At 46.6% G+C, this 16,154-nt stretch overlaps 1 protein-coding gene across 1 annotated transcript in view; it reads right to left on the bottom strand.

Annotated features, from left to right (window-relative positions):
• The window catches only part of LOC147097124 (glutaminase liver isoform, mitochondrial-like), a 59,360-nt gene extending 46,314 nt beyond the window's left edge, over positions 1–13,046 (bottom strand). The window contains 2 exon segments of the mRNA XM_085972990.1: positions 1,959–2,058; positions 12,605–13,046. Of these exon segments, the coding sequence (XP_085829116.1) occupies positions 1,959–2,058; positions 12,605–12,846 (342 nt within the window). The 5' untranslated portion in view covers positions 12,847–13,046.
• Positions 13,047–16,154: the final 3,108 nt, after the last annotated feature.

The raw sequence follows: 16,154 nt of genomic DNA, 5'->3' as shown, positions 1-16,154 counted from the left end.
CAAGTCTTCTTTCTTTCAGGCTAGAGGGGAGCAAAACAAATTCAAAGTTCCTGTTTCTGATCACTATCTAGTGGCTTATGGGCATTGGAGAAGGGCAGGATGGGGGCTTGGCCATGATGCTCCCCACGGTCAAGCTGCCCTGGTCACACGTGAAGACTGGCCACTTGGGTCAGGTTTTGTGTGTGGCCGGCAGCTGTGGAACAAGCAAGTACTTGCCAGTGCTGAGCCTCCACCTGACAGAGCCTTGCTTCATTTGAGGAGGATTATCCCAAGCACAGCAAGCAGCCTGGATCATGGAGGACAGAGAGAAGGATATACAAATTGACTTTTTAAGCATCCACGTGGATTGTCCCCCCAAACCATGTGGACTAGAGAAGATAGCCCCGTGATGATGAACTGAGGTCCAATCCCAACACGGAAGTGTGTCCAGTCCTCTTTGGAAAACAAGAACAGATTAACGCATCCACTCTATTGAATGTCAAATTGATTGTTTGCATTGTGTAAGTGTTTGCTTACGGCTTTCTGCTGTGCTCCTGCTTCGTATCTGTGTTTAAATAAATTAGTCCAAATAAAAAGCCCATCTGCTACTCAGTAGAATTTCGATAACCCAGACGACCGCATCCAACCGAACCTTTGTCACTGCAGATTGGGAGGGGGCTGGGAGTCCTTTACATCTAAAGAGGTGTTCCAATACTCGGGTTCCCTTTGCTTTGGTTGGATTATTGTTAGTGAGGTGTCGAGCATTAAAACGTGAACGAGCAGATTTACAGAAGAGTTGTTAATGGTCAACATATTCATTTCTGGAGGTTTTGGCAATGTGTTTCTGGGATTAAGGGAGGGCGACACCTGCAAGAGCCGGGGCCTTCGGGAGAGGAGGGGTAAGGGAGAAAATCAGAGGGGAAAACAAAAAGGAAAAGCAGCATTTTATCCAAAAGTAGCAAACCTTTGTTGATTTGCCATACACTTCAGTCCCTCAGTGAAAAGGCAGGGTGAGGACTCTCTGTGTAAAACAGTCTCTGTCTCTGGCGAGCACCCTCCATGTGCCACTCTCACCCTTTAGTGGGGTGCCAGTCTCTGGGCTCCACTGCATAAGGCCGAGCCCTGATTGCTGTTTGAATGCAGACACATGACTGGCTGCCAATGTTCACATGAATAGGTTGGCTTAAACCAATGGTAGGTTCTAGACCCAGCTTTTCATGGGTCCACTACAAAGCTATTGGTTTCATAATTGTCAGGGCATTTCCACTGAGACGTGCAGTAGACAGACGGGAGAACGGCATGTCTGCTATTCGCTGTGCTGCTGTAATGATTGGACCTTTAGCAAGTACGTGAGACTCTTCCGAAATTCCCTCACTCCTTGTACACAAGGGTCCACTCTCCATTCAGCACCTTCCACCCACGACAAATCCCCCAGCACAGGACACGTTGAAAATGCAGCAAACCCAGAGCTGAATCTGCCCACCCTTTGCCGCAGCTTATTGGAGCACCAATGCACGGTGTTGCAAGGCAGCCGCGATCAGATTTTAAAATAGATTCTGTCAACCAGGGAAGAGTGTATGGCCCAGAGAATCTTAAAGTTGGGGGGGGGGGGGGGTGCGGGGGTAAAAAAACCAAAGATTTCAAAATGAGAGAAACTTTCAATATATGTAATCTCAGTATTGACATAATCAGACCATTGGGAACGGTACTTGAGAAAAGAGCGTCATAGATTGCAAATAGCGCCTGGGTTAATGGTTTACAGTGAGACACAAGTTTTCCCACAAAAACAAACAAACAGCGACTGTCCACGGAAGGAACTGAGACCTAAATAAGCACGGTCTGATATCTTGCAGTCAAAGCTGTGGTAAAGATCAGACATAAGCAGCGTAACACAGGACAACAGGATAGGACACATCACATGGCGTGGCTTTGTATGAGGAGGCGAGGCAGGTTAGCCCCTTGGGCGTGCGTTTGCTTACACTGATAAACTTGGGGATCGGAATCTGCTCCTGTCCCTCGGTGATTGTGTAGAAAAGCATGTCCTCCAGTCCTGGCATCAGGCCCGGTTTGTGCTTCCTCCTGAGGACAAACAAGCGCAGTAAGCGTGACAATAGTATCACATTTCAACAGAGACCCATCAGAAGCTGACCTGATCGGGCAGTCAACTGGATCTGTCCAACAGCACCCTGTAGAAGCTGGATTGCATTGATTTGGATGCAAAATTTGGCCACTTGAAGCATGGGTTCATAAGGGACAGCCAGCACAGATTTGTTAAAGGCAGATCATGTCTGACTAAACCTTTGAAGTAACAAAGGGTTGATGAAAGTAGTGTGGTACTATTGGTCAGCAAAAAAGGCTGGTCATTTTACGCTGGTGGTTTCATTTCCTTTGGTTGACACCTTAGCGGTAAATTTGATTTTAAATGGGCGAACAACTGGATTAAAATAGTGCACAAAGCAACTTTATGTCAACAGGTTCACCATTCAGATGAAGTTGCAACAGCAAGCAACATTTAAATAGCACCTGATAAACAGTCCAAGATGCTTCATAGAGGAGGGTGCTGAGCACTAGTGGAAGAGTTAAGAGAGATGGTTGAAGAGGTAGGTTTGGATGAGGCTTTTGAAGGTTGGAGCGAGGTAGCAAGAAAGAATTTGCATTTGTAAAGCACCTCATCACGTCCTCAGGATGTCTCAAAATGCTTCACATCCAATGAATGGCTTTGAAGTGCAGTCACTGTTGTTATGTAGGCAAACACAGCAGTCATTTGCGCACAGCAAGCTCCCACAAGCAACAAGTGAGACGAATGACCAGTTAATCTACTGTTGATAGTGTTTGAAGGATAAATATTGGCCAGGACACCAGGTGAACTCCCTGCTTGTCTTTGAATAATGCCATTGGATCTTTTACATTCACCGGATCCACCAGACCAGTGCCTTGGTTCAATGTCTCAGTCAAAATATGGATGAGGAATGACTGGTTAGGGAGAATGTTCCAGAATGTAGGGCCAGTACAGCTAAAGGTAGAGTGGAGGGAGGCCGGATGCGTAGGAGGCCAGAGTCAGAACAGAGGGCAAGTTCTGAGAAATAGGGCTGGATGAGGAGGCTGCTGAGGTAGAATGGGGTGAGGCGAGGGAGGGACTTGTAACAAAGATTCTGAATTCAATTTATTGGGGGACATGGAGTCAAAGGAGGTCAGCAAGGACGGAGTAATAGGAGAGCAGGATACGTAGGCAGCGGAGTTTGAAGTGTTGGAGTATAGAGCAAGGCCGGCAAGGAGACCATTAGAGAAGCCAAGTCTGGAGGTAACATACCGTGGAGAAAGGTTTCAGCAGTGGTGGACGATATTGCAGAGGTGGAACTAGATGGCCCTGCTAATAGATGGGATAAATCTTCAGTAGTTTTAAACTAGTTCATGCAGCCATGGAGCACTGGGGGTGGTGAACAGGGTCTGGATGCATTCTCGCAGAAAGGGATGGTTTGAGGTGGCAAGCAGGGCATGGGAGACAGTCACAGGTGAATTGACACTCGCTGGCTCTCATGCAGCTGCTTGTAGCCAGTTCAGGAGCAGCATAGGTAAAGGTCAAGGTGCAGGACACCCTGCCCTCTCAGCCGAGGGCTACCAGAGTGACAAAAAGTTAAGAAAACTGTTTGTGGATAAATACAATTTAAAAAAAATCTACAAGGTGCATCTTACATAGGAGTACAGTCAACATACAATACCATGCATTATATGTGTATTGTCTTTTTTGCATTTAAAGGGGTATTCAGTGTGGAAAGGATTATTGTTGTGAAACCATGGCAGATGGACCGATGTATGAAAAGCAACCTGGCAGGCCTGAGGAGGCAACTCCTCAACAAAAACTAACTGGTCCTAGTTGCATTCACACCTTTTAACAAAGGAAAATTTTGCATTTATATAGCGCATTATCACATCTCGCAGAAGCATTCCAAAGCATTTCACATACAATTAATTGCACTGTGCAGTAACTTAGTATGTGGGTAAGCGTGGAAACCATTTTGCGCACAGCAAGGTCCCACAAGCTGATACTGTTGGTTGAGGGAGGAATGTTGGCCAAGTCACTGGAAGAACATCGTGCTCTTCTTCCAATTGTGTCATGGGATCTTTAACACCCACCTGAACCAGTGAAACAGGCACCTGAAGGAACCCTCCAACAATGCGGCTCAAGTGCTGAAGCAGGCTCGAACCTTCTGACTCAGAGGTGAGAGTGCTACCCACTGAGCCAAACTGACACGGCTAAAGTAATTTCACATTTGCGCAGTCCTGGCAAGATCAGGATTGTGACATTTGACATGTGCTCAAAGTAGCCTGACTGCAAGCTTGTGTTCCAACACGAGCCATCTAAGCCCAGAAACAATTCTAATAAAGGACTCCCTTGTAAGACTATGTATAACTGAAATGATATTTTGTACAATAAGCAGTGGCAGGTGATTTTGTATTTGAGAGCAGCAGGAGGTGCACGTGGACATATGCTACTGGCAGGTTTCAGAGCATCATTTTCAGAGGCCTAGGAGTAGGTTACTGGCCTCTAGATTATCGACATTGCATGGCACAGCAGACCCAGTTGGGGATCTATAGGAAAATAACAAAAGAGGAAGGATTGCCCTGACAAGAGATTTATGGTGAAGATGAAAATGTGACTGTGACTGACTGGAATCTAGATGGAAATCAATCTTGTGCCAGCGCCTCTGGTGAAACTGGGATTAAGACATGTCCGAATAAAGCCCCAGACCATTACTTGATTGGTCCTACGGGACATGTTTAATTTCTTGTTGCAGTTTAGAAATTGTTGTCCCCTCAAAGTGTTTGGCGGACTGATATGGAAGGAAGGCTCATGGATGTTCAAAAGGCCTTTAATGAAGTACCTCATAACAGACTTATTCGGAAAATTGAAGCACGTGGTATTAAAGGGATGGTGGTAACTTGGGTACAAAATTGGCTAAGGGATAGGACACAAAGAGTAATGGTGAACGGATGTTTTTCTGACCGGAGAGAAGTATGCAGTAGGGTCCCCAGGGGTCGGTATTAGGACCATTTCTTTTCTTGTTATATATAAATGACCTGGACTTGGGTACAGGGAGTACAATTTTGAAGTTTGCATACGATACAAAACTTGGCAATGTAGCAAATAGTGAGCATGATAGTAGCAGACTTCAGGAGGACATAGACAGACTGGTGAAATGGACAGACACGTGGCAGATGCAATTTAATGTGGATAAGTGTGAAGTGATGCACTTGGGAGAAACAACATGGAGAGGCAGTATAATCTAAATGATACTATTTTGAGGGGGGTGCAAGAACAGAGGGACCTGGGGGTGTATATTCACAAATCTTTGACGGTGGCAGGGCAAGTTGATAAGGCGGTTAGGAAAGTAACTTACACTTGCTTAAAAATCTGTTACATCTCTAACTTTTTCCAGTTCTGACGAAGGGTCCGAGACCTGAAACGTTAACTCTGTTTTTCTCTCTCCACGGATGCTGCCTGACCTGCTGAGTGTTTCCAGCATTTCCTGTTGTTATTTCAGATTTCCAGCATCTGCAGTATTTTGCTATTGGGTTAGGAAAGTGTATGGGATACTTGGCTTTGTAATTAGGGACACTGAATACAAAAACAAAGAAGTCATGCTATACCTTTACAAATCTCTGGTTAGGCCTCAGCTGGAGTATTGTGTCCCAATTCTGGGCACCACATTTTAGGAAGGATGTCAGAGCCCTAGAGAGGGTACAGAGGTTTACCAGGATGTTACCAGGGACGAGGGACTTAATTTATGTGGAGAGATTGCAGAAGCTGGGATTGTTCTCCTTAGAGCAGAGAAGGTATTCAAAATTATGAGGGGTTTTGATAGAGCAAGTAGGAAGAAATGATTTCCACTGCCAAGTGAGTCAGTAACCAGAGGTCATAGATTCAAAATAATTGGTTAACAAACTAGAGGGGAAATGAGGAGAAATTTCTTCACAGAGGGTTGTTAAGATCTGGAACCCACTACCTGAAAGATTGCTGGAATCAGATTCCATAGGAACTTTTAAAAGGCAATTAGCCTCCCATTTTCTACCCTCCATAAACTTGAGGTGATCCAAAACTCGGCTGCCCGTGTCCTAACTCGCACCAAGTCCTGTTCACCCATCACCCCTGTGCTCGCTGACCTGCATTGGCTCTCGGTTAAGCAGCGCCTCGATTTCAAAATTCTCATCCTTGTTTTGAATTCCCTCCATGGCCTCGCCCCCTCCCTATCTCTGTAATCTCCTTCAGCCCCACAACCCCCCAAGATCTCTGCGCTCCTCTAATTCTGGCCTCTTGAGCATTCCTGATTATAATCGCTCCACCGTTGGCGGCCGTGCCTTTAACTGCCAGGACCCTAAGCTCTGAAATTCCCTCCCTAAACCTCTCCACCTCTCTACCTCTCTTTCCTCCTTTAAGACGCTCCTTAAAACCTACCTCTTTGACCAAGCTTTTGATCATCTGCCCTAATATCTCCTTATGTGGCTCGGTGCCAAATTGTGTTTGATAACTATCCTGTGAAGCACCTTGGGACGTTTTACTACATTAAAGGCGCTGTATAAATACAAGTTGTTGTTGTTGGACATGCACTTGAAGAGGACTAATTTGCAGGGTTCCGGGGAAAAAGTTGGGTTGTGGGACTAAATTGGACAGCACTTTCAAAGAGCTGGCACAGGCATGATGGGCCGAATGGCCTCCTTCTGTGCTGTAATATTCTATGATTCTATGTTGCACAATGACTAACACATTCCATGACATGACATTATATCTCCTGGGACATTCCCATCAATGTTGTCACCAGCCTTAGTGTATTGGGACCAATACACATAGGAAAAATTGCATTTAAGTCAATATACTTCTTAGTTAATCCCTTTAATTTGTTCCAGTGACAGACTGGGCTCCACCAATTCTGTTCTGGGCTGGCTACTAGGAGATGCACAGGAGCCACCCAGGGAATGATTCTGCCACTGATTTACACTGTTTCACCTGCTCCGCCCCCTCGAGCTCCTGAAGCGCAGAAACTCCCGCACATCTGAAAATAGAAACTCAGTCACATAGTGGAGTACACCTGCATGCCACCACTCCATGGCACTTTGTGTTGATGCTTCAACATCCTGCGCCACTGTGCCAAGTCCTCGCAGGTATAGTGCCAGTTTGTACCAGGGGAGTGTGACATCTGTGGGAGCTGCAGGGTGGGGGGAGGGGCTGGTTAAAAGGGTTTGCAACATAATTACAATCTCTTTATAGAGAAATGAATGTAGATTTTCAGGTCATCTGTATCGGCTGTGCAAGTGCAGAACGGGTGCAGGGGAATTGGAGGGTGAGGGAAGCAAGCCTTAGATATGCTTTATATACTATTCATTCTGCACACAATTTTTCATCTGACTACATTTTGTGTGCTAGAGTGTCTGCACATGTTTCATGTTGTGGTCTTATTAAAATAATACTAAAATATTTAAATGAATACCAGAAGCAATTTTCCAGCTTTTGCAACAGGACTGCACCTTTTCCCCCACAAAGCCCATTTCGAATGGATACAAGAGGAGCTCAGTGTATGACGGAAAGAGAAAAGGCTTTTGGGTATTACTTGGGTCCATTGCTTACAGAACCTTTTTAGTGCGGTGTTATTATTGGAGACTTTTTCAATATTTCTCTAATTTATTAATATGACTTGGTGGAATTTTTGGGGGACAATTATTATTTATTCAGTTATGATAAGTTTGGTTTTAAGCGTCCCAAATACAAAGTCTGTTATTGCCCACTAAGTCACTGGAAAGTGGACTGCAAGTTAAACATTTACATGACTGTGGCAGAACAGGAACAGGTGAGAGGGCACCTGAAAAGGAGTTCTTCCAATATCAACTTTCATGAGTGGTCAAGGCATCAGAGTGCAGTGGCAGGCAGCAACTGAAGGTAGAGCTTATGATGGGGGTTGGTTCTGATGTGCCCCAAATACAATATTTCATGGTTGAAGTGGTACAATATGAAAGGAGACATGCCAGGGAAATCAGTAGGCACCTGAGCTGCTCTGCCATTATGCCACCAACCATAACTACAGGCCTTACCATACCTGCCAATGACCAAGCACAACTGCCTCCACAGGCTCTGGGTCAGCAAGGAGTCAGTTGCAGAGCTTTGCCATCTGATACAAGGACATCGGCAGGCAACATATGCACAGCATTGCCAGTGGCAAACAAGGTCACCATTACCTTCAACTATTTGCATCCAGTTCATTCCAGGCTAGTACTGTTGTATCAGTTAATGTGCCAGTCACACACATATTAAACATGTGACTGATGCATTGGTTTGTATGACCAGCCCTTTCATCTCTTTTCCTACTGAATAGCAACAGGAGCATGACACTGCTGCCCAATGTTACCTCGTTGGTGTATTTGAGAGAGTACAGGGACTTACTAATGGCAGCCATCTGGGCCGCAGATTCCTGCTGCTCCTCTGGCACCACCACTTGTTTCTCAGCTGCACACTGAGTCACCCAGGGCTACTTCCTGAAGCCCACTAACTACATCCTCCAGCTGTGTGTGCTGGTGCTTGCAAATGTTGGTGAGAAGATTGCAGGGTGCTGTGAAGTTCTGTCTTGCCCTGTCTCACTGGCAGTATTGACAGGCGGCTGTTCGCGGCCAACAATGATGGGGAAGTAACTGATGTTACAATGCTGTCTCCAAGAGATACCTTCCAACGGAGCTCACATTATAAGATACCAACTGTACATGCTGTTTGTGTTGTGTATATACCTGTGGGTGTGACAGAGTTAAGAACTGGGTGATACTAGCCCACAGCTTGGAGGAGGCCTGCAGGTTCACCTCCTCTTACTGCCTCATTGCCTTCAGAGGCAAGGCTGTCCAGGTTGGCCTCCTCCAAAGTAGTTGAAGGCTGCTAATCTCGGAGCCCTCCTGCTGTCCAAGTTGCCAATTTGTTGCACAAGAGGAGCAGTGTTGATACACTGTAGGTTGAAGGAGCACGTGCACACTTACAGACATGTGCTATAGCTGTAGTCCATCCTGGTGGGTGTAAGTAAGTGACCATGCATCATGCAGCTAGCTTGTGTTAAAGTGCTTTTACGTGCAAATCCCATGGAAGATGCAAATGTACCAAGGCTTTCAATTGTAAACTCCAGCTGCAGTGTGTGCCTTGTGGGTATGCATGGTCAGCAGTGAAAGAACTGTACAGTATCTGAGGACTTGGCATGGACCAGCAGTAAATGTGGAGCAGGTAGCTCAACAGCACTCTGTGGCAATGTATAGGTGGGCCATGTATCTGGTAAATGGAACCACTGGGTAGGCTTACCTTGGCAGCTTCCGTAAGGTGTGCCATCCTCTTCCACGTCTATACCCAGGTTTTGCATGTACTGCATTAAGCGTTTCACCTGGCTGCCACTTTCCGAAGGCAATGCGGCTGTTTGCACTGTAGGGGTGCTGGATGCGGGGGCCGCTTACTAGGCTCTAGCACTCAGAGTTCAGAGGGCGCACTGGGGCAGAAAGAAGGAACTTGGCATTTATAAAGTGCCTTTCATGACCTTAGAATGTCTCAAAGTCCTTTACAGCGAATGAATTATGTTTGAAGTGCAGTCACTGATGTAATGTAGGAAACGCGGCAGCCAATTTGCAAGCTCCCACAAACAGTAATGTGATAATGAGCAGATAATCTGTTTTTTGTGCAGGCAGCGTGGTGAGTTGCTCTTTTTGCTCTGGCAGCATGACTGGTGTGAGTCTTTGCCAGGGCCCCAGAATGGACATTGGGAGGGATCGGAGGCTGAGGCACAGAATAGGGAACCAGACCCAAGGAACAGATGAGTGCGATGGATTGGCAGTAGATCTGGAGAAAGAGGTGGGAAGATTGGAGCCAGGCTGGGCCAGGTCATGGTGAATGAAAGCAAGAGTGGGGAGGATCCACTGATCATTTGAGCCTTTAGTTTAAAACTGCAATCTCACTTCAACGTGGAGTTTTAAAGATGGTTACCATGCCATCAAGGCAAATAACAATCACAAAGCGGTTACTGATGGACACCGGCCCAAACTCACGAGAAAGGGAATAGTGTGCGGTACAGGAGACCATAAAGAAGCGGAAAACCAACATTATTAAAATGCAGGGAAAAATGTTTTAGAATCCAGTACTGAGGTACAGTCACAACCGGACCTCTAAGTTCAACGAAGTGGGTAAGAAAACCTTACCTGGTTAGAACTGAGAGCCCCTGTTTGAACACGTTCTCTCCGCTCAATCAATACACAGTTGTGTCCACAGTCCCAACGGAACCAATATCCTCAAACCACAAGCTGAATGCTGGCTCTCAAAACACTGTTCCATTCAGTAGCAAGCGTGAGCCCTCAGCTTGGGTCTTGGACTGTCAGAAGTTGATGATGGTTTATACGAAGGCACTTCAAAATGAGAATAGACAGAAAAAGGATACTTCGAGACGCCCCAGTTAAGCCGAGTTTCTCAAAGGGCCAGCTCTCCTGATGGCTTGGTGGGTTCTACTGGTGATTATCTGAACCATACAGCCCCGGGGTTATGCTATTAATTGCTTTCGGCAGGAGGCCACTAGTTTGGCCTCAGTGCCTCTGGGTTAGTAAAGGGAAAATTAGCCAGAGTTCCCAGCAACCCTTGCTACAAATGCACGCGTGAATGGGAAGTGGGGAGAGGATGGAGTTGGTCATTGGTCATGGCCACTTCCATTGAACACCCCACTGACAATCACTGTCCAAGCACACACTTGAAGAATGGGTACGACAAGGTACCCTGAGGGCAGCTGGCACCCTGTCAAGCTTTGCTCAGCAAGCAGCCAACACCTTCAGGAGAGAAAAGAGGAAAGGAAATTAACAAAAACAGAGATTTTTAAAATATATAAATATGACATCATTATAGTTTGGGGCGTTTCTGAGCAAACTCGGTGCCGATATCAGGCTGCGTGGACCTGTTTGTTTTAGTGACACAATCAAAGAGTTGATGGTATCATGCCAATTACAGACCTGTAAAAGCACAGCATTTTGCCAGATTGGTGCGGTCTGAACATAATACCAGGCAACTTCCAGAAACTGAGAGCCTCCGCACACAACTGTCACTTCAGATGGAATCCAAATGTACTCAATTATTAAACTTGTCCGGATCTTTTTGTGGGATTCACAAGAGCTCCATTACAAGTTTTCAAACGCTGGTACCCGGCACTATTGGTAGTTATTCTTCGTTATCATCTTAGTCAGCATCTTAGTTATCAAGGTAGGCTAAAAAGAGTTGGGACTTTACACTTTAGAGAAGCGTAGATTTAGAGGGGATCTGATTGAGGTTTATAAGATAATGAAGGGAATAGATTGTGTTCCAGTTGACAGTTTGTTTCGTTTCAATTAAATAGGTTAGGGAGGACCAGGGGTCACAACTTTAAGTTGTGTAAGGTCAGATCTAGGTTAGATGTCAGGAGGTGGTTCTTTTCCCAGAGAATAGTGGACCTCCTGCGGTGGATGCCGATTTACTGAGAGCTGGACCTGTTTCTGGCTGGGGCGGAGATCACCTTGTACAAAAGGTAAGTACTGCAAGGAATACAGTGGTCTCCTGGACTAGTCTCGATCGCCTAAGGGGGTTGGAGAGGAATTTCCCAGATTTTCCCCCTCTAATTGGCCTGGGTTTTTAATCTGGTTTTTCACCTCTCCCGTGGAATTACATGGCTCTGGGTGGGGTGAGGAGTATCTGTATTATGATGCACAAAGCATCACCGCTGTGTAGGACAGGCTGAATGGACCAGAGGGGCTTTTCCTGTACTTCACTGTCGGTATATTGCTGTGTTGTGAGAATGTTGCCTGCAGGTAGCCTGTCAGCTGTTCCCCTCCAGTTATACTGTCCGTTCACACCGGACCCGCGAAGAGTGCACCGAGCTGATCCGATCAGTCAAACTCCATTTATCGTTGAGAGACTCGCACATTACTGGAAATTCAAACACTGCAACCTGCAGATTAAATGACGCGAAAAATAACCCACAGGAGGTTAATTATTTTTAAAAGCTTATTATTTTTGAGCAGGATATTTTCGCCCTGCCCGTATGCGGTATGAATGCATTTCTATTTATAATGTGCTTTGAATAAAGTGCGATATTACAACATAGGAGCACCTGTTTCTTCACTCCTCATTGCCTTGGGTAAAAGATTACGTATAGTAGTATGTGTAATCCGTATCGACTCATAGCTTCATTAAACCGACCTCAACAGAGCAAAAATCTTTTAAATTAAAGTGAACCATACATTTTCTCCCAGTTTCCTCAATTGCTTCAGAAAGCTCACGCACCGCTTATCAAGTCAAATCCATTCAGATTGTAAATAGGAAATAACTGTGGCAACTTAGTGTTATATATTTGTATTGATTAGTACACAATATAGACTTAAAAACACTGCGTATTGGTCATTTCAACCATTTTATTTAGAAGCTCCGCTGAAAGGAGCAAGAGTGAAATAGACTCGACCTATCAGTATCAACAGAAAGTAACATTGGAGATCTGAAGTCGAGTCAACGTTAATCTGCCCCTTTCTCTTCATATATGCTGACGGACGTGCGGTGTGAGTGTGAAGCCGGCTGGAGTTCAGGGTCTGTGGTGGGTGTTTTACTCACGGTTCTTTCTGAATGTCCCCGTTCTCATTCGCCTTTTTGACCTCGGGCTTGGAAGGGTTCAGGGGAGAGGTGGTCTCAAAACCGCTCACACCGCTCGCCGTTCGCCCCCCGGCCCGGCCCGCGGGGAGATATTGCCATTTCCACAGCCGATTGACGAAGCCGTTGGGTTTCCCTGAAACATTGGCGGCTCTAAAGTGACAAACTCCCGCGGTGAAGCCAGGTAATGATTTTAAACGATGCATTCCAGACGAACGCCGATCAGATTCCCTTCTTCGCTAATGTAACGACCCTTTTCCCTCTTTCTCTCTAATTTATCTGCCTAGTTAACTCTTCTCTTCAGTATTCCTTCTATTTCCCTTCACTCAGTCTCTTTTTCAGACTGTCAGTCACTTCCCCTCTGTCCCATCCAGTAATTTGTGCTGGGATTGAACGCAAGCAAACTTTACAAGGGTGGGCGGGACGATGTACTAGAATGACAGGGCGACCGTCCAAGCAGATGTGCCGCAACCTGGAAGGCGGAGCCGTCACTAGCTGAAGGGAGGAGGCGGGGCCCCAGCACGTTAGGCTGCCAGCCACGCGTGCAATTAGGCAGATTTATTACTGGGCAGCCGGTTGTATGGCGAGAGGGGCAGGGGCACGGGCATTGCTGGCACCTGGCATCGATTGTAGAGTGGAAGGTACTGGAGCACGAAGGGTGTCACCCATGACTTGCGGACTTAGAGGCGAGAGTGCTACTAGGCCATGGCTGACACATATTGGAGTATAGACAGCCATGGTTCAGTGGGTAGCACTCTCGCCTCTGAGTTAGAAAGTCTGTGCGTTCAAGTCCCACTCCAGAGACTTGAGCAGAAAAATCTAGGTTGACACTCCAGTACTGAAGGAGTGCAGCACTGTCAGAGGGGCAGTACCGAGGGAGCGCCGCACTGTTGGCAGGGGCAGTACTGAGGGAGTGTGACATTGTCAGAGGGGCAGTACTGAGGGAGTGCGACACTGCCAGAGGGGCCATACTGAGGGAGTGCCGCACTGTTGGCGGGGCTGTACTGAGGGAGTGTTGAAGGGCCAGATGAGATGATAAACCGAGGCCCCATGTAAAAAATCCCACAGCCACTATTTCAAAGAAGAGCAGCGGAGTTCATCCTGGCCAATATCCCTTAACCCAGGGGTTCTCAATTTTTGTTTCTGAGGCCTCCATCCTGTGTTATAAAAATTCCGCGGACCCCTGTAACACAGCACAAGTATTTTTTCTGTACAAAAAGTAGTTAATAGTAATTAATAGCTCTATTACACCTTACATGAAGAAGAATTTATGAAGTCCTAAATTTACATAAGCAAAATACTGAGATACTACAGATGTTGGCAATCTGAAATAGAAACAGAAAATCCTGGAACTACTCAGCAGGCCAGGCAGCATCTGTTTTGAGGTCATCAACCTGAAACATTAACTGTTTCACTTTTCACAGATGCTGCCTGACCTGCTGAATATTTCCAGCATTGTCTGTTTTTATCCTAAATTTACATTATGTGCCCATTTGCTGCCCAAGGTCTGCTCTGCCCCATCAACCATTTGCTTAACTGGAAACGGACCAGGAGCAACAAGAGCAGTGCTCAGTACAGGCTCGATTTGTGCACGCTCGGTCGGACGGGATTAAATGCCAGGTCCACGTCCTCCATTTCGGAAACAGAACTTCCCTCTTATTTCGATACCAAACCCCAACACGGCGGTGAAAGCCAGCGACTTGAATTAACAGCGCCGGTAATGGCGGAGGCGGATGGCGCATGAAAGAAAAGGAAAAATAAACAGGGCTCTGAGCGACGTTACCCGCCCGACCTCATCGCCATAAATCCATTAGTGAAAAAGGCAGCCCCCCTCTTCCCTCCTCCCCAACCCTTTCACAAATGGCCGGCGGTATCTCAAACGATACGAGTGCCCAGACTAGGCCTATCCATTAGTCGGAGAAGCACATGGCCATGATTATAAAGCTCCAAGTCTGAGGTATGAGAAAAATCGTGATAATGCCGTCAGCTATTTTATTAACTCAGACTGAAGAGATTGGAGGAGAGAGTCACACCAGATCCCGATTATTATGGCCCTGCTGCAGGCCCAGAGACTGGAAAGTCTCTTTCTTTCCTTCCCCCACCTCTCCACCTCCAGGGCCACATGGTGCGTGCACTCTCTCCATTGACGGTGCTGTTTTCAAACACGTAAGCAGCTTCCATCCGATACAGGGCAGCTCTGGAAAGAAAAGGGTTGAAAGGAAGGCTCACGCTACCTGGGCCCACGCAACGCCGGACTAACCCGCAGATTTCCCCGCCCCCAACTCAGGTTTTAATCCCCCGGAAGAAACGTTATAACTCCCACTATTTTATTTAATTGTTAAAAGCGGCGAATGGTTTATGTGAAAGTGAATAGGGCTGGATCAAAAAAAACTTACCGAGATAAATACTGCTGCAAAAGTCAGTGACAACGCAAAGGGACTTGTGAACAAATGGTGTCCAACAGTAAGCACCTGAATTGATTGTGCATGCAGAGTCATTGGCCGCGACTTTACTTACCTCGGCGGGTCTGTGGCGGGCGATGTCGGTGGCGGGTCCCGATCCCGCTGCTGGCTCCATCCCGCTGTGTAAAGTGACTTTCCATTGATTGGGCTTGTTAAGACCGCCCAGCTCGTTTCCCGGGCCAATTAGAGGAAGCGGGTCTGGTGACGTCATTTCATGACATGTCATCAGCCGATTTCCTTAAAGGGACCATGACCACATTTATTTTGACATTTGTACTGTCAGTGTTCTACAGCATTGAGGTGCTGCAAACACTGACAAGCACTGTACAGAGGTGCACGGCTGCACCCAGGCTCTCCCATGACTCCATTCATATGCTTATGGAGGGAGTCACAGCACACAGGGAGGACCTCTTCCCTTCCCATGGGCAGAAGAGACCTCCCTAGGAGATCAACACAGCCTGGTTGCACATTGCAGAGGAGGGCACAAGCAGGGATGTGGTCAGGAGGACCTGGGTGCAGTGCTGCAAACATTTCAATGATCTCAGTAGATCACAAAATGTTAGTACAAAGCCACACTCAACCTCATCCTGCTGTGCCTCTTATCACATCCCCATCACTCTGCCTTCCCTACCCTACTCCTGCACATCCTTACTCACACCAGCTTACCTTGCACCTCCACCCATCCCCCTCTATCTATATTATCACATCCCCATCTCACTAGCCACCCCTCACACTCACCCTCATCCTAGTGAAATCATACCAACTAACAACACACAAGGGTAGGCACTTGGGTGTTTTATGCAATGCTCATGTAAAGTTTCTGTTAATGTGGTGTCAAACATTGAAACCTTATTTTCAACACTTTGTGTTCTTGGACAGATTTGTGTGCACCTTTGGAAGTGGCTTAGTGAGTTGCAGTGAATGGTGAGGCATAGTGGTACCCCCCACAATGGTGATGAGTGTAAAAGGAATGGTTTGGGCATTATAGGGATGCTTTATGGTGTTGGTGTGGGGTGGTGCCAACCTGGCGCATCATGTGGCAGCCATGGTGA

The sequence above is a fragment of the Somniosus microcephalus genome, chromosome 33, assembly GCF_052327205.1.
Source record: "Somniosus microcephalus isolate GS21.2 chromosome 33, FLI_Smic_1.0, whole genome shotgun sequence".
In the NCBI taxonomy this organism is placed as follows: domain Eukaryota; kingdom Metazoa; phylum Chordata; class Chondrichthyes; order Squaliformes; family Somniosidae; genus Somniosus; species Somniosus microcephalus.
This window is presented reverse-complemented; position numbering and strand designations above follow the sequence as displayed.